This window comes from Dama dama, chromosome 13 (genome assembly GCF_033118175.1).
Source record: "Dama dama isolate Ldn47 chromosome 13, ASM3311817v1, whole genome shotgun sequence".
NCBI lineage: Eukaryota > Metazoa > Chordata > Mammalia > Artiodactyla > Cervidae > Dama > Dama dama.
The window spans coordinates 62,873,613-62,898,341 of record NC_083693.1 but is presented as its reverse complement, the minus strand read 5'-3'; the positions used below and the strand labels follow the sequence as shown (position 1 = coordinate 62,898,341).

At 50.9% G+C, this 24,729-nt stretch overlaps 1 protein-coding gene across 4 annotated transcripts in view; it reads left to right on the top strand.

Annotated features, from left to right (window-relative positions):
- FRMD5 (FERM domain containing 5) overlaps nucleotides 1-24,729 on the top strand; it is a 333,295-nt gene that overhangs the window by 298,013 nt on the left and 10,553 nt on the right. For all 4 annotated transcript variants that reach the window (XM_061159286.1, XM_061159287.1, XM_061159285.1 and 1 more), the window contains 9 exons: nucleotides 3,320-3,417; nucleotides 5,691-5,814; nucleotides 8,525-8,612; nucleotides 16,404-16,492; nucleotides 19,433-19,496; nucleotides 20,037-20,128; nucleotides 22,747-22,821; nucleotides 23,377-23,445; nucleotides 24,265-24,371. In XM_061159286.1, the coding sequence (XP_061015269.1) occupies nucleotides 3,320-3,417; nucleotides 5,691-5,814; nucleotides 8,525-8,612; nucleotides 16,404-16,492; nucleotides 19,433-19,496; nucleotides 20,037-20,128; nucleotides 22,747-22,821; nucleotides 23,377-23,445; nucleotides 24,265-24,371 (806 nt within the window). The remainder of the gene's footprint in view (nucleotides 1-3,319; nucleotides 3,418-5,690; nucleotides 5,815-8,524; nucleotides 8,613-16,403; nucleotides 16,493-19,432; nucleotides 19,497-20,036; nucleotides 20,129-22,746; nucleotides 22,822-23,376; nucleotides 23,446-24,264; nucleotides 24,372-24,729) is intronic.

Genomic DNA, 24,729 nt, shown 5'->3' with positions numbered 1-24,729 from the left:
CAGTATGTGCTGTCCCTGAATGTTGGACCCAGACAAGCAGAGGGGTGTGGGCAGAGTGATGCGTGAACTCAGGTCCAGGAAGTGATCCACGAACAGGAGGCCAAAGGCTTGCTGCCACGTCCTCCCAAAGCCTGTGGCAGGTGGGGGCTGGAGGGGCGAGAGGAAGAGAAGGCCCAGCCCCTCCCTTCCACACATCTTGTAACATTCCACCATGGGAAGCAGAGTGTAGACAAACTGGATTTGGTAGTGGTTGTTGTTCACTTGCTCACTCGTGTCTGACTCTTTGCGACCCCATGGACTGCAGCACGCCAGCCTTCCTGGTCCTTCAGTATCTCCCGGAGTTTGCTCAAACTCATGTCCATTGAGTCGGTGATGCCATCCAACCATTTCATCTTCCATCGCCCCGTTCTCCTCCTACCCTCAATCTTTCCCAGCATCAAGGTCTTTTCCAGTGAGTCAGCTCTTTACATCAGGTGGCGAAAGTATTGGAGCTTCAGCATCACTCTTTCCAATGAATATTCAGGGTTGATTTGCTAGATTCAGTTTAAAAAATTACTATTTACTGCATGACGTAATTTTCCTTCAGTTTTCCTTGGCAAATACTGGGTCGATCGGGGATATGGTCGGTGGAAAGAGGAAGGGAATTCTTATTAACTTCCACACAACAGTAGTCACCTTCCCTTTGGTTTGAGGAGGGTGGTCCATCCTAATGTGGTTAGAAGGATGCTTTTGAATTTCCTAGGGACAGTGCTTCATAGATTTTAATCTATGTCCAGATCACCTGGGGATCTTGTTAAACTGATTCATTAGGTCTCACATGTACTTGATTTTCCATTTCCAACAAGCTCCCAACTGCTGCTAATACCTCTGTAAGATGGGCTACACTTTGAGTAGCAGGGCTTGGAAGAGAATGACGATTACTCCGTTTCTATTCAATTACTTGAATCACCAAGCCCGGGGCTCTGAGTCACCTGCTGGTGACCCCCCTCACCCTAGAAGTTGTGGTCTGCTTTCTTTTGAGCATTCTCACATGATCCAGGGGGCATGGAATCCTCTGTGTTATTTTTCAGCCTGAAAACAGAAGCATGGAAACCTCAAGTTGTCCAGGAAGAGCCTAATTTCTTTTTGGTTCAAGCTAATGAAATTTAAGGGAATTTTACTATATTCCCAGGGCTTCCCTTGTGGCTCAGCTGGTCCCTGGGTTGGAAAGATCCCCTGGAGAAGGGAAGGGCTACCTACTCCAGTATTCTGACCTGGAGAATTTCATGGACTAGGTAGTCCATGGGGTCGCAAAGGGTCGGACACAACTGAGTGACTTTTACTTTTCACTATATTCCCATTACTCCTGTAGGGATGCTGTAGTTATCCACGACTACTTAACAAAATGCCACAAAACTTAGCTTAAAATCACAAGTATTTCTCATCTTTGAGTATCTGTGGGTCAGGGATTCAGGGGCATTTCAGCTAGGGGGCTCCAGCTCAGGGTCTTTCTTGGGGTTGAAGCCAAGAGGTGGGCCGGGCCTGTGGTCATCTGAAGTCTTGACTGATGCACTTCCACCATGGTGTGCTCACATGGCCGTTGATAGAAAGCTTGGGTTCACTTCTAGCTGTTGGCAGAAGGCCTCAGTTCCTCACCACATGGACCTTTCGGCAGGACTGCTTAAGTGTCCTCGAGCAGAATGAGTGATCCAGGAGAAAGAGAGAATGAGGAGGAGGCTGAAGGGATGTTATGACCTGGTCTCAGATGTCAGACATTATCACTTCTGCTTGACTCTGCTTGTTTGAAGCAAGCCACCGAGTCCAACCCACACTCAGATGGAGCAAATTAATACTCCACTCTGGAAATGTGGAGTATCAGGGAATTTCTGGACTTTTTTTTGTTTTTTGCCTCACCGTACGGCTTGTTGGATCTTAGCTCCCCAACCAGGGATTGAACCCACACCCTTAGCAGTAAAAGCATGGAGTCCTAACCACTGGACCGCCGGGGACTTCCCTGTGGACATGTTTTAAACCACCACAGATGCCCCCTGGCCAAAGAACTGCTGTGGTGGGTGACTCACTTAAGGGCTTGATACCCCTGGCTTCTGCCCTTCTCAGGGGATCTGTGATGTAATGAACATCAGAGACTCCACTCCTCGCAAAGATCTTTCAAAATGGAGCATCAACAATTCTGTGGTCACAGGGTCCACCCAACCACTTGTGAGACTACAAAGCAGCCATGGCATACTGCTGAGAGGGAGGAATAACATGGTGATGAAGAGCCGACCTCGGTCTTGAACTTGAATCCTGGCTCTGCCACCTTCCAGTTATGTGCCCGTGAGAAAATCACTGAAGCCTCAGTTTACCTTATAAAATGGGGACAGTAACAGTATCTGTTCTCAGAGTGGTATGTGCAAATTAGCCGAGAGGCTGCAGTAATCCCTGGACTGGCAGATGGTAAGTGCTCAATACACGTCAGCTACCATGCGTTGTTCTTGAGAGTCGGCCTGCTTCCACCTGACGTGAGAGCTCCCTGTGGTTGAAGAAATACTGGCCACAGGTTTCTGTCCATCCCTCACCAGTGCCTCTTCCCACACCTTACTCAGATTCTGAGAGATCTGGTTGACCTCTGCCAATAACGAGGGCTGTTCCACATAAGGACAGGTCCACTGGCAAGCAGAGGCAGATCCCTCCCAAGGGCTAATTCCTTCACCACATTTCTGCTTCTTTATTGGTTACTTCCTTACCTGTCTACCTACCTGCACTGGGTCTTAGTTGCAGCACACAGGATCTTCAATAACCGTTCGTTATAGCATACGAGATCTTTAGTTGCGGCACATGGGATCTAGTGCCCGACCAGGGATCGAACCCGGGCCTCCTACATGAGGAGCGCCAAGACTTAGCCACTGGATCACCAAGGAAGTCCCCTGCTTCTCAGGAGATGTCAGCGAGGGTCCGAGGTAGAGAGAGGCTCCGTCAGCCCCTCTCTCATGACACAGGTTGCTTTGTCGGCGCTGAGTGACTGGGGTTGGCTCCTTCCAGAGCCCAACACTGGGCACAGTGCTTTTAACCAGGAAAGACCATTTCTGTTTTGAGCTGCAGAAGGAAACTGACAGGTCATTTGGAATTGAACTTCAAAATCAGTTCAGGGCAGAGTGCTTGAAAGAGTCTAGTCCTCAGGGATATGAAAAATGTATTTGTTCTGGGGCATGTTTTGAGATTTTTGTTTTAAGGTAGTAAAAGTGTCCTGACAGAGATTTTGATAGGCTGATATTACATATTTATGTCTTTAAAGCAATCAAAGAAATCCTTTACAGTTCATTCTCTGTTTTCTCTCCAGGTATTTAGTCTTCCTGCAGATCAAAAGGGATCTCTACCACGGCCGCCTCCTCTGTAAGACATCAGATGCTGCCTTGTTAGCAGCGTATATCCTTCAAGGTAATGACTTTTGACAGGATAAATTTGCTTTTCGTGCTAAGTACTGATTACATTATTTCAGTTACCACAGATGACTACCTCTTGGATATAAACAGTATCTTGAAACGGAGTCCAAGTTAAAGGACTTTGCCTGGACTCCCTTGATCCAAAAAGCTCTGACCACTCAGCCTCAAGTTGTCTGTACCTCAAGTCTTTCTGGCAGCCCCTTCAAGCCATTCAGACTCTGTTTGGTGTGGGGAGGGTGGGAGGAGGGGGCGTGTTTCCCTGCATCCTTGGTTGATAAAGTTACTAAGCCTCTGGAGAATAATCCAAATCTGTTTGTTTTGTTTTGTATTTTTTCCTGTCCTTCTGTGCAAATCTCAAAGATGTGAAGCGTCTTGGGATTCTGGTGTCAGTTTCAGAGACTTCTCCATTCAGAGTGCTCAAAGTTGAAAATGTTTCCAAGTTACAAACCCATTTCTACACACAAATAAGAATTGGGGCTGTACCCAGCCAGTACCCAGACTGGCTTTCCTTTTTTTTTTTTTTGGCAAAACAGAGGGAAAGGTGTGCACTCTTCATACATCATCCCTTCTCCTTTCATGAGATGCAGGAGATTCCTAAGTGCCACTTCCTGGACTTCTCTTAGTCCTTCAGCCTGAAACTGTCACTGGGTTATTTTGGATCATAGCGCTAAAATCGCGGAGTTTCTACCAAAGAAACTGAACTCATAATCGGAAATCTGTGAACTCCAGGAAGCTACTTTGTGAATAGAACCTTAAAAAAAAAAAATGCTTGCCAATAAGAAACTAAAGTTCTTCCGGCAAGAAAAATGTCACAGCTGCGTTATGAATGTAAAAGTCATTCTGTTGGAACTTTGACTTCTGAGACTCCTGTTTTAAAAATCTACCTAAGTAGGAAGTCTGGAAGGTGCTTGCCAACTTTAAGGTACCCAAAGAGATCCCTTTCGTTTTTAAGGGAAAACCTGGTCCCATCTAAGTGAAATTATAAACTCTAGTCTTTTCTTTAGTTTTACCCTGACAGCCATATTGAAATTTTTTTGTGTGTTTTAAAGAAGTCACTGATATCCAACACTGATGTTTCCCACTGGGAGCTTTCTAAGTAAAATTATAATAAATGACCCCATGGCTCAAGGTCATTTCAGACATTAAGCCCCATTAAGCCCCATTTAGTCTCTTGCTAAATGATAGAAATTCCCAAGTAATTTGGAAGATACTATCAAGAGACTAGTGCCACAGAACAAGACTCAGTTGTGAAAAAAGGGCACATTTTTTCCCTTAATATTTACTCCTCATTCTAGACTTCTCACCTGCACTGGCTGTGGTTCTCACTAGGGAAGGAGAACAGACAACCACACAGCGGCCGAACTGTTCAACATCCTTCCTCCTAACGTACACACAGCGTTCCCTGTGGAATGCTCCCTGTGGAGAAGGCTGGGTTCTGACCTGGAGATACACTGTGAGCAGTAGTGTGGGCCCACTGACCCCCCAGAGTTCACAGATCTAAGGTCTCAGCAGTTGGGGGATGGACTCTAAATTTTCAGGAGCAGGAAGCCCCCCTTCCCTATAGGGAACTGAGGAGTCAGCCTGGGGACCCGATGCTCCTGAACCCCATGGCACTCTCCGGTCATAGCCAGTCTTCCACTCTGCAGGCTTCTCCAAGGGGCCTGCACCTGGTCAGCCCTCAGTGACTTGTTACTTAGATGTATTCACTTGATCTGATTTGGACGAGAGTTGAGTTCTGAGTCAACTTGGGTCATGACTCCGTTGGGTCATGCCTCAGTCATCATTTGGCCGTGTCCCTGCTAAAATCCTCAAAACGAGACTTAGACTTCGGATGTGGCCAAGGCCCAAAAGATTCTGATCTTCTGATCTGGCTCACAGTTTTCCTTCGCTGCCACAGAGAGCTTCGCTCCCAGGCTCTCTCCTCGTGGCTGAATGGATGTGGGCATGGTGCAGGGGTCTGCTGTTTCATAGCAGTTTTACACGTGGTGGCCTCAGAACACAGGCTCAGCTCCACTCTCTCCACGTGGCCCTGAAACCAACACAGTCCATGTGCACGTGAGGGAAAACGAAGCTGGGCCTGCTCCCGAGGACCTGCCCTCTGCCCCCCGCCCCACGCCCCCACCCCACCGACAGTCGTGCTCAGGATCCCTGTTCTCGGCAAATCTGGTGCAGACTCTGGCTTTCGCTGTGTGTGTTAGCCTCCTGTTGTGTTGCCAGTGACGATTTACCTGTCTCCACAATTGTCTTCCTCTGCTTTCCTTTTGCAAGCGGAGATTGGGGATTATGACCCAGGAAAACACCCCGAAGGCTACAGCTCCAAGTTCCAGTTTTTCCCTAAACATTCAGAGAAGCTGGAAAGGAAGATCGCTGAGATTCACAAGACAGAGCTCAGGTGAGTGTGCCTCGGCTCAGGCCAGGCCACCGTCTCCCCCACAGCCCATGCCCGCAGCGCCGGCTCCGGTAAACCCAGCCCTCCTCACTCCAGGATGTAACGATGTTCCGTTCTCGGTGATCCACTGATGGTACAACCCTAAGGCCCCCTCTCCAAGAACAGTGGTGTAGGCTGAGGCTTAAAGGCAAGAGAGATGCTATATTGTAAGGAAAATGGAGAAGGATTTGCCTCTGAAAGGTATTTGCTTCACTAAGATAAATGAAGAGACTGGGGCGGGGCAGAGGGGGCCCATAGGGGTGTGTGGAGCAGAAGCATGAACCGGGGGAAAGGAAAACGTAAAAGAAATAGCAAAAGAGAACAGAGAGAAGAGAGGACGGGTTAAGAAAATGGGCCCACCTCCACCCCTGGTCTGTGACTCTGGGTCAGCGGATAGGACTGAGCAGGGCCAGATGCTCTGGTTGCCCAGAGATTCCTGGTTCGGGGGGTGTGACTTTAACACTGCCTCCCTCAACCCCACACCGCTGTACCCAGGGAAGGAGGGGAGAAGCGGCTAGAAGCAGGAGGTAACTGTCCTCCTCAGGTTGTCCTAGCTCACCCAGAATATGCCCAAGTCCATAAAATAGTATTAATGCATCCTTTCATCCATATGAAATAAGGTTTTCTACAAAGGTTGATTTTTATCTAAAAATAAAAAAGCAACAAGAGGGTGTTTAGGCTCTCCTTTGTATGGCATGCTGGAGTTAATGCTCCAAACTGGTTAACTATGAAGAAAAAATTTATATTCAACACAGCATATTAATACAGTACAATTTTTAAAAATCTTCTAACATATTTTTGTAACTACATTTCTGGGGAAGAACAGTGCCCAACAGGAGGGGGGAAAATATTCCTAATGATAATATTAAGCTTAAACTAGTTGCTAACTGATGCCCCCCCCCCCAAAAAAAAAAACCAAAAATATCCTTCACCTGCACTCAAAGATTTTACCTAGAAATATGTCCCCAAAACCTCCTTATCATTATAAACAGACCGCCTGCCCGCTCTGTATGGCCGGATTGGACCCCACCCTGCCTAGAGGAATGGAGACCCCTCTAGAGGTGGAATCCCAGCCCCTCCCACGGCTCCTCCGATCAGTCTTAGCGAATAGCGGCCCCTTGTGGTAAAAGTCAGAATAGACACAGATGATGACGGATCATAGCTCATTCAAAGGAGAGATCGGGGTTTGCTGGAACTGCCCGGAGGCACTGCCAGGAAGATTTTAGAAGTCAGAGCACTGGGGACAGTCCTCCAGAAACCTAACAGAAGTCAGGGTGATCCCTCAGGAAATGATGCCCATCTGGAGGGCCCCAGAGGGTTGGGCCGACTCCAGGGGTGAATGGAGCCCACGGAGCCCTGCAGCCTCCAGACAGGGAGCAGAGCCTCCCTGGAATGGGTGTGGGTGCTCAGTGGCCTCGGGGGCCTGGCTTTCTGCCTGCTGCGCCAGCGTTTTCCCAACGCCTTCCCCATGTCCCTGGTGCGTTGGTGGAGGTACGTGTCTGTGGTCCACAGAGCCCTCACTGCTCACACAGGCTCAGCCTCATCTTCATCACGTAAAACTGGTGTTTCCTCTCTCCGGCTCTGAGATCCTTGAGGGCCCAGGCTGTGCATTATATTCTGTGGTATGTTTCACACCTCGCCACCCAAAGGCTGCTGAGGTGTTGATGGATTGCTGCCTCTCCGGAAAGACAGGAGCGGGAATCCGGGGCTGCTCCTCCTTGGGCGGGCTTATCTTCCCGCCCTGCCATAGGACTTGAGGCAGATGATGACCTTAAGAGAGTTCCAGTCCTGTCCAGCAGCCGTGGGAGTTGTTGACTGCACAAACTGCCCACCCCCTCCTGACCCTGAAGCCCACCCCACATCAGTGGAAGGACGTCAGCTTGCCAGGGCGCTGGACGCTAAGAGCCCGTGTGACCCGGCCTGCCCCGGTCCTGTGCGGAGCCCGTCCACGCCTCTGCTGAGGAGCCAGCAGGAGGGGGACGAGGCTCAAGGCTGCTGCTTCAGAGGGCTTGGTGCCAGCACTGGTTTCTTCCTTTTTCTGTTTGTTTCCTCTTCATAGTCCTCAGCCTGTGGGCAGGCAGAGCTATGGTGGAGTCTGGGGAGCTCGGCAGCGTCTCTCACTGCATCTCTTTTCCTTCCAGTCCCGTGTTCCCTTCTGGTAAAGGAAGACGGTTAGGCAACAAGATACACAGGTCCTGTCTTAGTATCTCAGTCTGGATCAGATGGCCTGCAGGCAGCCTACAGGTGTATTTTTTTCTGCCCCCATCATATTTAAAACTGGGAAATGCCACATCAAAATCAGTATGTCTGAATTCTCTTTAAAAATCACACCTAGCAATGCTGGGCCCTGCTTTCCAACACTACCATCTTGGAGCTGGAGAGCAGCTTCCCTCATTAGATGGGGCAGCATTCCCAGTTTGCCATAGTCCCCACCACTCCCTATGGTGTTACACTCAGCCCATGTATTCATCACACAGCCTGCCTCACTCTGAAAACATCTGAGGGTTTGACCCTAGAATACAGTCTGTGAAGTTGGTTCTAGGACAGAGCAGGGAGCACACCCCATGGAAAAAAATAAGAGCGTGAGAGATCCTGGGCACTTCTTAATTGAGTTCATCTCAGGGGAACCTATAGGAACAGGAAATCCTGAATCGCTTCATTTTCTTTATTCCAGTGGTCAAACACCAGCAACTTCAGAGCTGAACTTTTTAAGGAAAGCGCAGACATTGGAGACGTACGGAGTGGACCCCCACCCGTGTAAGGTAAGGCACCCCCGTGGCTGGAGACGGCACTGATCTTGCCCCCTGCCCACCAGAGGATGACAGGGAGGGACCTCATGCCTGCACCCCCCTGCCCCTTCAATATTGGAATGATTGGCTTCATTAGTGACAGAGGCCAGAGAAAACATCTCATGGTGAAAACTCCTCTGGATTCCACGCTGCAGAATCTTGTGCCACATCAGAGCTGAAGCATACAGGCACAGTCCATCTAGATAACAAATCCGAAACCAGGGCCCGCCTTTGGCAGCCGTGGGTAATTTGATGGAACCAAGGAGAGGCGGAATGTGGGGGCCCCCCCACCCTCAGGGAATGATCAGAGGCAGCTCAGCGCACGCCCCACCCTTCCCTGACCCGTAATCTAGTTTCTGTCCAGGAGTGGGTTTTATTGACTGTAGAGCTGCAGTGGAGTCGTACTTAATTCCATTATGCGCCTGTGAGGGCGGGACGGGGACCAGCCCGGGAGGCTCTGCCCGGAGAAACCCTCTGTAATAACTCACATGCGTCTGGCACTTGGGAGATGAGCTCGGGCAGCCGTGGACACCGAGGAGAGCGGTGGAGACCATGGCCCTCTCTCCTGTCTGTCTGTGGCTGGATCCCCGCATGTCATCTCATTCCAGCTCTGACGCTTCTGGTCTCTGCCTCAGTCTTCCGGATCTGTGCCTCTTTCTCTCCACCACCAGAGAGACCCCAGTAAAACTGACTCCTAACATTGACCTCTCGTTCCTAAAAAGTGAGGGGCAGCGTAGGCTTCCAACGAGAAAGAGCAGAACAGAAACCAAAGAAGCCAGAATTACTTTTCTCGTGGTGGCCCCTTGGTGAGGAGATGCTCTTGCATAGTATTAAATGCCGAAACTTCAGTTAACTTTGAGAACGTTCTGGCACTCAGAAACCTGGTCACCCTCCCAGCTCCACAGTTCCTTGTCCACCAGCACAGTCTACTAACAGATAACCCATGTTCTTGAGGGCCAGCACTGTCAGAAAATACATTCATGCTGGTTTATACAAAAAAAAATGACATGGGTATGTGCAAATGAATTAGCAAAGCTTCCTGAATAATGCCTTCTGCACCACCAGCGTAGTTTAACCTGCGTTGATTGCTCAGATACCAAGGGCAGAGGGCTGCAGAGGACCAAAGAGAGCTTTGGGGTCAACCGGCCTTGGCTTTAGTGCTGGCCTCCTCCTTACTAGGGCCTTCAGAGGCTTCTCTGAGCCTCCCTTGCCTTGTCCGTGTGAAAGCCCTCAGCAGATACCCCTGAGTCACTTCAGGACCTTAGGAGACACCGCTGCCTTCTTTTCTTCTCCGCCATCCTGTGCATGGCTGAATTTGTTCCGCGTCTTCTCACAAGACTTTCAGGACTGAGCGATTCCTGGCCAAGAAACAAAAGCAGAATCATCCCGTTTCCCAATGGATTCAAATGAAAACTGGTAATAAAATCAGGTACAACTGCAGGAGAAAACGCTGGAGAAGAAACCAAGCTGGGTCTTTCAGGAGCCTCACACATGAAGCGGCACACATTTAGGCTGCGTCAAGGCCACGTGCATCTTATCATTATCACTTTGAGAGCCTCCGTACTGTCTGACCTGCTGGGTGTGTTTTATTGGGAAAATGATTTTTCTCTGTGTCAAGTGTTTCTGCACTAGAGCTTTTGGCTTAGTAATAAACACATGAGACCTTTTGTTGGGGGGAAAAAAGATGTAGCTGCCTAAAAATGAATATGGTCCACAGAAGATGCCAGGTCACCTCTGCATTTGACCCCACATCTGTTCGGTCCCTTGAGGAGAGGAGGGTCGCTGGGCAGGGCCATCACCTGGTGGCATGTAGCCTGGGCGTGACAACTGAGGGGAATGGGTGAAGATTCTCTCCTGTTGTCTCGGGAGATCTGGAAGCTAAGGGGCGGCCCGCTTGGTGTCCAGCCCAAATCCACACACACCCTGGGGCTGTGGGGCTCCTGGCTCTGCCCTATCTTTGAGCCTGTCCACCTTCGGACACAGAGGTGAAGAGGCTGCAGGAAGGAACCAGCGTTCATACCGGGCACTGCACGAGGCCCAGTCCCTTGTTATCACATCATTTCATCCCCACAGCACCAACTCCGAGAAGGAGGGAGGAAGAAGAGGCTTGTGGCACACCTTCCCGGGCAGGCCCACTGGAATCCTTTCACATTATTTTCTCATTTAATCCTCATGCCAGCACTGGGATGTGGATATTATTCTTCCTGATTTATAGGCAAGAAGATGAAGATTCCAACAGGCCACAGTGTGCAAGGCCCTGAGTGGCAGAGCAGGACTATGAACTAAGGTCCCTTCCTGTTGTGCATCTCTAAGGAGCAGAAGCGCCCAGGAAACTTCCTTGAGGAGAAGATGGGAGCAGTCGTCTCGCTGGGCTTCTACTCCCTTGTTCCTGGGCTCCATACTTCTTGCTGACACAGGGCCCTGCTGCAGGCCCCACGGCTCATCTCCTTGGGCTCCAGCTCAGGATCTCCTCAGCCCTCCTGGGCAAGGAGAACAGTCTGGGAGCCTTTCCTCTTGCCTCTAAGTAGAGTCACTTTGGTGATAGGCTACCAAGCACTCGCTTTAATGTTGCTACAAGGGGAGCCGAAGTAAGCTGGAGCGCTCGGTGTAATAAATACTGATGATTTCTATTAACAGAGAGGCAATTACTGGGCCCTGGGAATCTGGGGCACGCAGCCCTAGGGAGGCCAGAAGAAGAAGAATCGTTTCGATAATTAAATGAGAGCAGAACAAGGCTTCGGCTGGGCTCTGTGCTCCTGGACTGATTAAGAAGCTGCTGTTCTTCCTGTCCACGCTGATGGTTTCTTTCTGCCCAGCGTGTCCTTGCCTGGCCCTGGGACGAGGAAGAGGGGATCCTACCAACTCTGGGTGGAACAGCCAGAGGGCTCCAGTAGCTAGCTGTCTTACACTAATACATGAACCCTGAATTCAGAAGCTATCCTGAGCTCTCTGCCTTTCCCAGCTTCTGGCAGAAGCCCCCAACAGACCAAGCCTACAGCTGCTGGAGGAGAAAAATGGAGCTAAGCGCTGATGGCCCAGGCTTGTGCCTGCCCCGCAGCCTGACACCTCTCCAACATCAGGGGGACACCATCTTGCTCCTTCCAGGGAGCCTGAGCCTGGTGCTTTGCCCTGGTCTCCAGACTGTGGCCCTCTGCCCTGCCGAGGTTCATGGACTGGTCAAACCCATCACATGAGCCCCTCCTATCATGAGTCTTGAAGGTGCCATTTATTGAGAGCTGGCACGTGCCAGGCATGAACACACAGTGTCTCATTTCATCTTTACAACTCTGCTAAGAAGACATTCTTCTCTTTAAGATAAGAACACTGAGCTTTGAGGGACTAACGTCCAGAGTTACTGGCAAGGATGGTACTGGGACTCGAAGCTTCGATGTCTCCATGATGTGCTCTTCCAGTTGTCGTTCATGATCTTCCACCTGGAGAGATGGCATTTATTTAGGAACAAAGCAGGACTCACAGCCACCTCTGATCAAGAGAGGACAAAAAGGCCTATGAGACTTTTGAAATCATCATAGGAAAATGTAACATAAATTGACGAGGTGGTTTTATGCCTGTTCCATACAGACCAAGAAAAAAGCTGACTAAAGCAAGATCTTGATGAAGTCAACCACACAAATGCAAGCTAGTGCCATTTCCTTGCTCCTAAAGTGGGATCGTTTACTTTCATAACCCAGCTGCGTAGGCTCCTCTCTAAGTAAAGCCACCCCCCATCTTGACACATCGCGCCCCCACCCCGACCTCAGAGAAGCAGAACAGGAGGGATCAGTGCTGACTCGCCTCACCCTCAGGTTGGCCCCTCTTGGCTACCATGCAGAGAATGTTAGGTTTACTACCAAAATGAAAAACTCGACTAAAGTCACTGAAGTGGCAAGTTTCTGCCAAGGTTTGCATTTCTGAGCTCTCATGGGTGGATGCCAAGCCTCTTCGAGGGTGCCGCCTGCTGTCCTTATCACCGCTGTACCTTCTTGTGGCCATGTTTTTTGTTTGTTTAGACTTTTTTTTTTTTTGGACATGCCTCATGGCTTGGAGGACCTTAGTCCCCCAACCAGGAATCAAACCCATGCCTCCTGCAGTGGAAGTGCAGAGTCTTAACCACTGAACCACCCGGAAAGTCCCATGACCATGTTTAAGTATGTTGAAACTGGGTGACTCTCATGATTGACTTAGTGTGAAGGTCCCCCAGCTCCAAGCTCTTTCAGGAATGGGCATCACTATCCGGAAGAGCATGGGCAATCTTCTTTACTAAGGTTTTGTTTGTTTGTTTAAGAATAATAGAGGCTTCATTCACCCACACTGAATTAGTTTCAGTCGGGTCCAGAGGAAGGACTGTCTGACCTTGAGCGGCATAACAACTGAGAATACTGTGTTCCTGACCCAGTAACCCCCGGGATGTCCTCTGGGGGTGGGGGTGGCAGACAGAGCCTATTTCATTGTATTCAGAGGTGGGTCTGGGCAAAGGTGGCCAGGTGTCCCCATTTCCAAGAACCTGTCAGGGCTGATTTCCAAAAATCCTTTTCTGGGCAGAGTGATCATCTCAGGGTGAATAGTTGATGACTGATGGATGCAGGTTAGGTCTCATGGTGGGTTCCATATGAACACGTGAATGACTCTGCAAACTCATCCCCTCCCCAAGAAAAACACCGTTGGCCTTGTCCTGGCAATATGTCATTTAGGCCTAAAATCAGACAGAAATAATATTTCTTTTTTCCTATGTGTGCTGGGTCTTAGCTAGGGCACGTGGGATCTTTAATCTTTGCTGCGGTGTGCAGGATCTTTAGCTGTGGTTTAGTTACGGCTTGTGAACTCTTAGATAAGGCATGTGGGCTCTAGTTCCCTGACTGGGCCTTTGCATTGGGAGTGAGGAGTCTTAGCCACTGGACCACCAGGGAAGTCCTGAAAGTCAAGAAAGTATTTCTTGAAGTATATATGGTGGTCCTCATCTTACAAATGAGGAAACTGAGGCCCAGAGGAGCAAGGAGGTTACAGAGCAAATAAGAAGCATTGCTGGGGTCCTAAACCAGGACTGAAGCTCCTTCCACAGGGATGAGAAGCAGGGCTGGTGATAACTGCTGTGTGGCTGGCAAGACCTGGGTGTTTATTCCACTTCCCAGATCACTAATGGCTCAATCCCATGGGTGCTGATTGCGTCAGGATGGAGGGGGACAGGGAGGAAAGATGGCTGAGATGGGAGACTGAGGATCAGGGCGCGGCTGTCTGTGTGACTTCTCTCCTTGTCCTCATTCCTTCTCTTGTCATGTAACATGTCCTTGCACACACAAACCCCAAGGGCAGGCTCACAAGGAGAACGGCTCGGTAGAAGAAACAAACTGGAAAGCTTCCAGAGAGGGTGTCGGTGTGGCCGCCTGTGTGTTTTCACGCTGGTCCAGGTGTGAGGTTTCTTGCTGTCATTCCAGTCCCACTCCTCACGTGCAGAGACAAGTAGCAAGTATCCCAGCTGCCTGGCCCCCGCCCGTGGATGCCAGGTGCCAGGCCCTTCAGCAGCTCTGTCTGCAACTGTTGCATCAGAAGCAGTCTGGATAACTGCTCTCTTCAAAAGAGGGGATGGGTGGGGATATAGCACAGGTGCTATTATTATTTACTGGAATGATAAGTAATATTTACTGGCGTTTAATCGGGGTTTCTTAGCACATTTGCTCCCTCTTCCTAGTTAGCCAGTCTGGTCAGGAGAGACTGTTTCTAAGCCCAACACACCCTTCACTCAGAGGCCAGCCCTGGGGTATCTGGATGGTGCAGCGACCAGTGCCAACCGAGGAACCCAGCCAGCACCACGCAGCTCATGGGAGGACCTGCCCTTCCCTTCGCTCTGTCACCACAGTGACCCTCCCAGAGGTCCAACTCCTCCGGCCTGCCCAATTAGTGCTGGGTTTCCTGGCATACTTGCATTGTGTGCAGTGCTGGTGTTCAGGCGTTAGCACGCACCACCAAGCCCTGATGACAGGCAGGGGGAAGCCCAGCCCCACGGCTTCACAGTATCTCCATTCGGGTTATTTTTAAACAGCTTTTTGCTGTGCCCATGGCTTGAATGACGCGGTGTTTGCAGCCAAGTGTTGGGGTCACAACAGACCACGAGGAAAGGACAATAACAGCTGTGCATTCATTCAAATGTTTGCAAAATGTATATTTGGTTTATTCCCTGGGCCCAATGTTCACACCTGTAACCCTGGCTCGAAGAGACAGTTTTAAGGCAAAACTGTACTTTTTTCTTGAGGCAAGGCCCATGAGGCCCTGCAGAGCCCCCACTGTTCTCAGGACTGATCAGGCTGAAGGTCTACGCCAGTGAGGCAAAGCCGGAAGGTGGGAGAGGCTAGGAGAGCCCCACAGCCACAGCCCCGATTGGCATGCATCACACCAGGGACCCAGCTCCGACCCTGTGGCACCATCTGAGTTGCGTCTCAGATGACTGTCCTGTGATCAGTCCCATTCAGTCAGCATCCAGGCATAATTTTCTGGCCCCCTGCACACACTCACCCCCCAGCAGAACAGATGCTCACCTGTGGCCATTATTAGGAAGGAAGCACCTTTGAGAGAATGTACCCCAGCAGCCAGCGTTCTGGGCCCCATCCCAGCCTCGAAAAGGCCTGGGCCTTCTGGAGCCCGTTTCCCACAGGAGGGAACCAGGACCTACAGCTTTTCCCGCACCTTTTCCCCTTTCTGCCCAGCAGAGCCTCAAGCCTCGTGTTTACCGGCTGAAAGTGACAGATGATCTCTTGGTTGGTTCAGGCGACACAGGGCTCGCAGTAACTGTTCCACTTGGCTGGTTGCTTCTTATATTTTCTTCAGCTAAACTTTCCTGAGGGAGTCCAGCGTGTAAGGCCGTCATGATACTGATTACTGCTATTCTCACTCACTCAGAGCAGCTTTCTCGAAATATAATTCACACATCAAAACAATCCATCCTTTTCAAAGTGTACAGTTCGATGGTTTTTAGTCTGTTAACACTTGTGAAACTGTCACAACTATCTAATTTTAGAGCATTCCCATCATCCAAAGAAACCCTGTACCTGTTATCTGTCACTCCCCATCCCCGTTTCCCCACAGCCTCTGGCAACCAGAAGCACACTTTTTGTCTCTGTGGATCTGCCTGTTCTGGACATGTCATATAAATGCAAGTGTATACTGAGTGCTCTTTGATTAACTGATTTCTTTCACTTAGCACAGTGTTTCCAAGGTTCATCTGTATCATTGCAGGTGTCAGAACTTCATTCCTTTTTACTGCCAAATAATATTCCATTGTATGGATGTGCCACATTTTGTTTATTCATCTGTCAGCTGATGGACATTGGATTATTTCCACTTTGCAGCTGCTATGAATAATCCTGCTCTGAACGTTCATGCACAAGTTTCTGTGTGAACATATGTTTTCAGTTCTCTTGGGTACCTACCTAGGAGTGGAATTGCTGGGTCATACAGTAGCTCTACATTTAACAGTTTGAAGAACTCCCAAATGGCTTCCAAAGTGACTGCACCATTTTACAATCCCCTCAGCAATGTGTTTCTCTGGATATTCGCAACAGCTTTCTAAGATTGGTATTATAATCTACAACTTCAGTTAAGGCCACTGAGGATCAGGAAAGGTAAGAAACTTGGCTATTACTTCCAAATGCCAAGCTCTTCCTTCTGTGACCAGTTGCCAAGTATTAACCCTGTATCCTCAGAGGACAGCTGCGTTCTTCACCCTTTCGCTCTATGCCTGCACCACCCTGATGAGAAATGTTTATGTTACAGGACGTGTCAGGAAATGCTGCATTTCTAGCCTTCACTCCTTTTGGGTTTGTTGTTCTGCAAGGAAACAAGAGGGTCCACTTCATTAAATGGTGAGTATCTTCATTTCCGAAACAGGCTTTTTACCCCTCACCAGCTGGGGAGGGCTGTGGTTCCCATGTCCTTTGTCTGTGAGTGGGCGAGTTCTGATTCTGAACCCTCTCCTAAGCCTTGCGTCGCAATGGTAACTGGTGAAGGTAGTGGTCTCTTCTAGGGATCCTATTCTTCCAAAGGGGTGTTCCTGAGAGCCATCAGCCTCTCCAGAGAGAGAAAAGGTGTGGAGACTTGGTTTCTAGGTAAGATGAGAGGTCTAGAGCTGGAGCCAGTGTCAGGGAAGCAAAGTTCCCATGAGAAGAGAGTCCTTGGGACTGTCCTCCACTGGGGGCCATAGCATCACAGAGAGGGTCACTCCATACCCTCTCCTAGTGAAGGAGGGCTTGTAGTGACCCCTGGCGCAGACAGAAGCGACCCTGTTACTTTGCAAAACGCCCTCCTCGGACCGAGCCCCTCAGTGGGCAGTGCCTGAGGGAGCAGATGCCGCTCTGTCTCCCATCCCCTTATGGGACTTAGGGGTCCTCGGCCCCCAGGAGTCACATGCCTCCCTTTGTACCCCCCCCCACTCCCATCTCCAGCAGGCAGGAGCCCCCGCTGCAGCTGCACGGACCACTTCCTCCCTGCCCGTCTGCCGGGGCCTGTTCTGCAGTGGGGCTCTGTGAGCTGAAGCCGCAGACTCTGTTTTGTTGGTGGACACTTGGCTCTCCAAGAGACTCTTTCTCAGGCCCACGCAGACACCTGGCAGCCTCATCAGACCATGCTCCACATTCTCCTTGGCCCCTGCAATCCCCAAACCTCCCTTTAGGCTGCCAGGTCTAAGCTGGTCCGCTCCTCAGGGGCCTGGACAAGCAGCTTTCCTTGGCCCAGCAGGGCTAGCCGTGGAAGCCCGCTCCTGGCTCATCCCCTTGGCCTTCTCCAGAAGAGCCGGTGGGAAACCTGAGGACAGAGCTCTCCGTGGTGAGCTTTCTGCCAGGGGTGCTGCAGGCCAGACACCCCCTTTCCAACCCTCATGACTTTTGTGAAGCTTGGAGACACAGTCATCATGAGAGTGCTCGTGAAACTGCTCCCCAGACGTGCCTGGCCAGGCCCCATTCCCCAGAAAACCCCTTCCGAGTAGGCCTGCTGCACTGCCGTAACCAGGGTGCACCCCAACACACCCATTTGCCTGACCTTCCCAAGTTGGCCCACTCACTGCACTCTCTAGGTGAAGATGGTGAGGGTTTGGGGTCTTCTGTCCAACCAGATCTTTTCAGACATTGCGCAGGGTCAGGCACCACTCTCCTCGTTAGGGGTACTTGCCGCATCGAGCCTCTGGGTGGTCTGACGTTCCCAGAGCACCCACATCCTGGCCACACTCCAACCAGGCCAGCTGTCATATGAGGCAGCTGGTAGGGGACATTTTAGCTAAAAACATGGAGGACTCGCCTATTACCGGGGCCGGTGGTCCCTAAAGGACCCTCACCCTCCAGAAGCCCTACTGCAGCTCTCCAGGCTGCCCCAGACCCTTTTCCTTCTCTGCCTTCTCTCACAGCCCACTTCTTCAGAAAGTCTCTTCATCTCTCTCAACGCCAGAGTAACAGATGTAAACTTAACCTGACCCCCAACAGAAAATTTTCTACTTTTCTACCTTGCTTGTTGAAGCCGAGATGATACATGTGCTTGCTTATCAATCGATTGATAAGTACGGTATTCTGTATGAGAGGTGGATTGCCTGGGAGGGAGCCTCACAGGGAAGGCTCGTATGAGCTCAGAACTGGTGGTCAGAGGTGCGGGCTCTCATCCTGACCCGGCCGCGGCTTCCAGGGAACGAGTGCCCTTCCTCTGCCCCACGAGTTCTGTCCAGGAGTAAACCGGGTACACGGTTCTCACTTCCTGTCTACCTTTCTAGGATGTTGAGGAAAGCTCCCTAGAAATCGCAAAGAGGAAGAAGCCAAGTGGAGGCAGAGGTGCATGGTCAGACCTCCCTGCGGGGGGAGAGGGTAGAAAAATAAAGGACTCTGCCCCAGTGAGCTAGGAGGGGGCCTTCGGGCTCCACAGGGGAGCTGTCAGGCAGGTCAGTGGAAGGGAAGTTGAGGCCTCGGTCGACGCTGAGGCCTAGTCCTCTGGCTCTCAGGGACAACCACCTAAGCTAAGACCCCGGTCCGTTCTTCCACTTTGTAAATGTCACCAAGGCTGAGAGCAGGATGTGGAGGCGAGGTCGAAGCCGTGCCATGTACAGTAACCATGTCACTTCTTCTGATTTGTGTCTGTCCTGCGGGCGATGTACCCCAGTATCCTGTTTGCCTCTTTTACTGCAGCCATTCACTGGGCTGGTGGCTTCAAGGATTTTTCTACACAAACCCCTAAGCCCCTTTCCTGGTCAGTACGCTGCATGACTGTTCCATGTAATCTGTCCTCTCTCTGGTATGTTGCCCTGCCCCCTCCCCGAGATCGTCTGACATTTGTCTGCATTAAACTGCATTCTCCATCCAGTGGCACCTGAAAGACTCAACTCCCTCAGAACCCGGTTGCATTGTTTCTCATTATTTGCTGTATCTTGAACTTTGGCCTCATCAGCTACCTGTGGCATCTTACATTTGACAGTCCCATCTAGATAATGCACCTGTGTTATGAACCAAATCCTGAAATGGCCCAGGACCACTCTACCTAGACTCACTGCCCGTGCAGACATTTCCCTTTAACAGCCACTGTTGATGAGCTCGAAACCCTCCTATCACCCTATTATGATGGTGTGATTGACCAGAAAACTGTGGATTGAACTGTTTCAGCAACTGTTCTCTAAGGCCCCTGCGCTGCTGTCTTGTTTCGGTTCTAATTTTGGCTAAAACTGTGTCTGTGCCTGGAGCCCCTTCCAGTCGGGGTGGGCTGTGCATCCAAGAGACTTAGCTGGGAACGGGCGGCCCGCAGCGAGCTGACAGGCGCTCTCTTTGTGCTTCTAGGAATGAGGTGACCAAGCTGAAATTTGAAGGAAAGACCTTTTATTTATACGTAAGTCAGAAAGAGGTGAGTGCTAGTTTCCTTCTCTTCAGGGAGGGCCGGGGCTGAACCTAGGTGGTCCACCAAGGTAGAGCTAAGCCCCCTGCAGGCTAAGTCAGGACCAAGGGCAAGATCCGGAGGTGAGGAATGGAGGTGGCTAGGCCCTGCTGCACAGGGGCTTCGTCAGGGACGCTGATGACCCCTCAGGTTCCATACCTCCAGGAAGTACGGAGTAAGGTTCTTTCGCTTCCATATGAAAATTCCAGGAAGATAAGTACCCCCCAAAAGAAGAAAATCCCAGATGAGAGTGCCGCTTACCCTGGGGCGGCCTCGCCTGGTTCACACTAGGCCAGCGGAGACTCACTCCGACGGGACCTGACTGCTGGGTGTGCCCTTGTGCACGGACCTGAGCTCCGTCTGTGGGTGCTGAGGCTTCCCTCCCCACCTGAAGCCGGTCCCTAGGAGCGGTAGGGAACCCTCAGACAGCCCCGGGGTCAGTGTCCTGGCCCACTTCGCCCTTCACGTCTCCCTCCACACTCAGCTGTTCCTATGTGGGATTTTTTGTAGGAAAAGAAAATTATTCTCACATATTTTGCTCCAACTCCAGAAGCCTGCAAGCATCTCTGGAAATGTGGGATCGAGAACCAAGCCTTCTACAAGTGAGTGGATACCTGGGGTGGGGACTGCCTTGATCAGGGCCAGAGTCAAGAGAAGCAACTTTTAGAGCAATGATGGGCAGGAAACCGAGAATCTCTGACAAAGGTGAAGATGAGATGACAAAGCGGGGCTTCCTTATAAACCCCAGAGCCCTTTCCGGGTGACTGGTTGTACCAACTAGAGGGTCAAAGCTGAGGTCTGGGAAAGTGCCTCAGAAGAGCTGCCCAAGGGGTCTACCTTGTGATGTCCTTGGACAGCCAACACCCCCCATCCCCCGTGGCAGAGCACTTCTGTGTCTTCCTAGGGGAAGACTTGGGCCAGAGAAAGCCCATGGGTATCTGACTGTAAGCTAGCCCTGTGGAGCCATTCAGAGGCCTGGGCGGCCCAGAATACAACAGCTCCATGAAGGAGCAGGCACAGCCCAGAACAGTTTCCTAAGTCTTGGAGAGACTCCGGGGCCCATTCCCCCGTGGGTGGCCTGATGCTGAGCTGGAGTGAGGCCCAGCCCTTCCTGGTATGGTGCTGACAGAGATGTTGCCAGTGACAGGCCAAGTGCCCAGGAGCCCAGCGTTGGGGTAGCTGGAGGGAGCAAGGACTTGTCTGTTACTGAGATACCAGCTTTGGGTCAAAGGCACAGCTTACCAAACGATTTTGTAAAGTTATACTGAGGCTTTTGTGCCCAGTTTTCAGAAAGTGGTTATAAAAGCATTAGGAAGCAAAGAAATAGCCCATCAGGAAACCAGAGTGATGCCAGAAAAAGTATGTTTCACCAGAACTCTTGGTCTTGTTTTTAAAACAGAATGTAATGATCTATCCCTTAATAAGCTGCATCTTGATCAGAACCACCAAGACAGAATGTGTAGTATATTCCTCCTCTGACAGGCCATAGTTCTCCCTGTCAGGGGAAGGGGGCTGGGCAGGGGAGGCGGTCAGGGGGCCCCATCCTCCCCACTCCAAGGACTCTGCTACCTGCTGTGGGATGTCTACCAGGGCCCCAGAGGCTGCTCCTTGGGCAGGCTTTCTGAGCTGTGTAGTAACCTCTGTGCATTTGATACCAGAACTGGGGGGAGGAACTGAATTGGCAGCCTGAGCTCTCACCTGAGTCGGCTTCTTTCTTCTCGTGGAGAAGGCACTCGAAAGACTTTGATGTGGTCCCGTTTCCCTCCTATTCAATCCCTGGCTGTCCGAGGAAAGCCAGGAGAACATCTCAGCATCATTTCTGGAGGCCTGCCTTTGTTTTCCCCACTGTGCCATGGGAAGAGAATTGAGCTTCTGAACCTGTGACCAAACTCAGTTTCTGAGCCGTTCGTTAATAGATCTCCATACCTTGACAGCACCCACAGTGGAAACAAGGGCTGCTTGCCACTGTTTTCCACTGACTACTAATTAAGTATTAGAAGCCTGCATCCTGGGTCAGATCCCCATTTATCCCAAGTCTCTAGCAAGAGCCACTCTGGCCTCACTCTGAGCATCTGCCATGTGCTCAGATCCCTGCCTTGCTTCTGGCCTAGGGTTTTACAAGGTGCTGGGTCAGACTCAAGAACGTGCTCAGATAAAAATGTAACTTTACGTATCTGACACGTATTAAATATTTTGAAGCAAAAAAAAAAGAATGTGCTTAGGCAGGAGGGCAGGTAGGCTCAGAGCCTCGTGGAGCCCTGACCCAGGTGGGGATGGTGTCCCGGAAACTGCTGTTCCTGGGTTATAGGGACACCTCCCTAAGTGTCTGCTGACCACTCAGGACAGAGGCTTTGGACCAGATGGGTTCTCAGCTGGGTTAGTACGACACGCACCCAGGGTGTGTTGTGGGTGGAGTTGGGTCTTAGGGGATTCAGTCTGGGGAGCTCTGCCCAAGCTTCCTTGTCTTAAGTGTGAGAGGACTAAAGAGGTCACAGAGGTCACTCAAGAGGATAGACAGGCTGTCCAGAGTCTCCGCCTCAACTATCCACAGCCTCGGAAGCAGTGTTAATAGGTATTCTGAGAGAGGGCGAATGGTTCCGAGTTCAAATAAATGGTGGAACTTTTACTAAAGTTCAGCTAGTTTCTTCATTTCAGGACTTTTCAGAGTCTCTAAAGTGATACCACATCATAGTTTCTCTCGAAGGAGGAGACGGAATAGGAAGGCAGACTCTGCTCTCTTCTCCACCCAGTTACCCAGATATCGACATGAACTCTCGATGCTGGGTCTGGAAGGGACTCCTGAGGTAAAGCAGCCCCAGCTCCACTGTTTCATAGAGAAGAATGGGAGAGGAGAGAACCTGCCCAGGGCACGCTACTAACCAGAGGCCTGGCTGAGATTCAGCAGGTGGCATTCTCTTCCTCGCCCAGGCCCCCCGCCCTAATGTTTATTCTCCCGGTCTCCCTGGAGAGCCCCATCCGGCACTCTCGAGGAGCCCCTACACTCCTGATATGGGAGCAGGTTGCAGCCTGCCCACCCCGTGCACTGAGGCCGTGAGCATGGCCCTCAGGGGCTAAAGGAGAGTCGGAGAGAAGCTGGGCTGTGAAGGGCCTTTCCCCAAAGGGTTTCCTCAAGCAGCCTTTGGAAGGAGCTGGGGATGCACTGCCTTAGGCTGTAAGGCCTTGCAGGCCATCTGTCACACTGGACTTTGCCTTGCTGCAGGCTGGAGAAGTCAAGCCAAGTCCGCACAGTGTCCAGCAGCAATTTATTCTTTAAAGGGAGCCGGTTCCGATACAGGTAAATAGTGACAGTAAGTAACCACTACGGACCTATCTTCAGACCCTTCCCTGGAGCACAGTGGCTCAGTGGTCCTTACCCTTGAGAACAGAGATGCTGGGAACCTCCAGAGCAGCCTGTGGTTTCCATCTGGTTCTCCTATCTCCTAACCCTTTGACTATTTCCTTCTCTGCAGCCGTTTGCCTGTAGGGCTTGACAATATGTATCTTCTCCTCCTGCTCTTACAAAAGCAGCAAAATAAGAACTGTAACAGTGATGCTTCTCATTTTTGTCTAAAGATCTTTTTTGGGGGGCAATATTTTTGGAACATGCTGGACAATGAGGAATCATTCTTAAATGAGAACGGAAGATCCCAAAGACTCCAGATAGAGAGCTGTCAGGATGCCTTAGGGCTCTTTACCCCCACAAGCAAGCCCTTCTCAGTGACCTGAACATTGGGACGGGGTAGGCCAAAGAGGCTACTTCCCAGGGCAGCCAGAGTTCTCTGAGGTCTTAGAAGCGCACCCTGGAACGCTGTCTCACCTCCTGCTGCGTGTCTTCTTTTACTACCTACAGTGGCCGAGTTGCAAAGGAAGTCATGGAATCCAGTGCCAAGATCAAGAGGGAGCCGCCGGAAATCCACAGGTGGGCTGCCGGGGCGAGCCATGATGGCTCCCAAAACAGGCGGGAGGCTGAAGAGACCAGTCTCAGCCAAAGGCCTGGGGAACGGGCTGACCCTGGTTCCCTGAGCCCTGATGGAGAATGAGGGTAGGTGGGTGAATGCAGCCAAGACAATACATGGGACCCAGGAGCCACCTTCCCAAGGCGGGTAATTCTCTATGTCATCCCAAGTCCTCAAATTAGTCACAGACCTCAGAGGACACACCCAAGCAGCAAGATTTCATGGGTTCTGTAAACAATCCATGAAAGGAAGCCAGTCACACTAGGTCTGAAATAGTTTCAGGATCCATGCTTTATGTGTAACTGTAAATCAGGCATGTCCAGGAGTCCATCTCCTAGGACCTGATGAGACCCAGGGAGAAGACGATTGGCTAAGAGGGCTGGGGTTGCTGCCAGCCTGACCTCTGCGAATGGGAGAGGTCGTTACTCGTGCCTTCACACGGAGCCGCAGCCACCAGCAGCGCGGGGAGGCTGCAGAATCGGTCTTGGGCTCCTTTTTAGGAGTGCCGCATACCCTGGGCTCTACCCCCCGACAGTACTGCCTAGGGACTGGTGGCACCGTTGCCACACGAAAGAAAGCTTCCGGTGGGTCTGGGATATTAGGAGGTTGACAGGTTTGAAGTAGTGTCTCTGACTGGGATCCGAGGACTAAAGGTAAAGGCAGGTAATAATGATTTTCAAAAACAAAGCCCAGCCAGGCCATTCTAGTAACTAGAAGACAACTAGTCCACTCTACGTCTGTCTGTGCACTGAGTCAAGAGCTTTCTTTTTCTTTAACCTCAGAGCGGGGATGGTCCCCAGCCGCAGCTGTCCTTCCATAACCCACGGCCCAAGGCTGAGCAGCGTCCCCAGAACCCGCAGGAGAGCGGTTCACATCTCCATCATGGAAGGTGAGCCCGAGCTCTGGAGGTGACCCAGGGTCCCTCTACATAGCAGGCTTTCACTTGTGTTCCAGATCTGATACCCGGTCTCTACAGCCTAAAGGATCAAGGTGGGTGAGGCACTTAACCAGGAAATGAAAACTCTTTTGCATTTTGCATGGTTCTGAAGCATTCCAGTAGCTGCCACCGTTTGTAGAAATCTGCCTTCTTGATGGAGGCAGAAAGAAAGACAAAGTCTATGTATCTTCACCCAGTAGCTGAGGCTGATACCTCTCCAATCTCTGGGCTGTTAATACCATGAGACTCTAGGACTCTTGCTCTCCAGCTGTGGTCACTGACCCGGGTTGCCCCACAGGCCTGATACAGG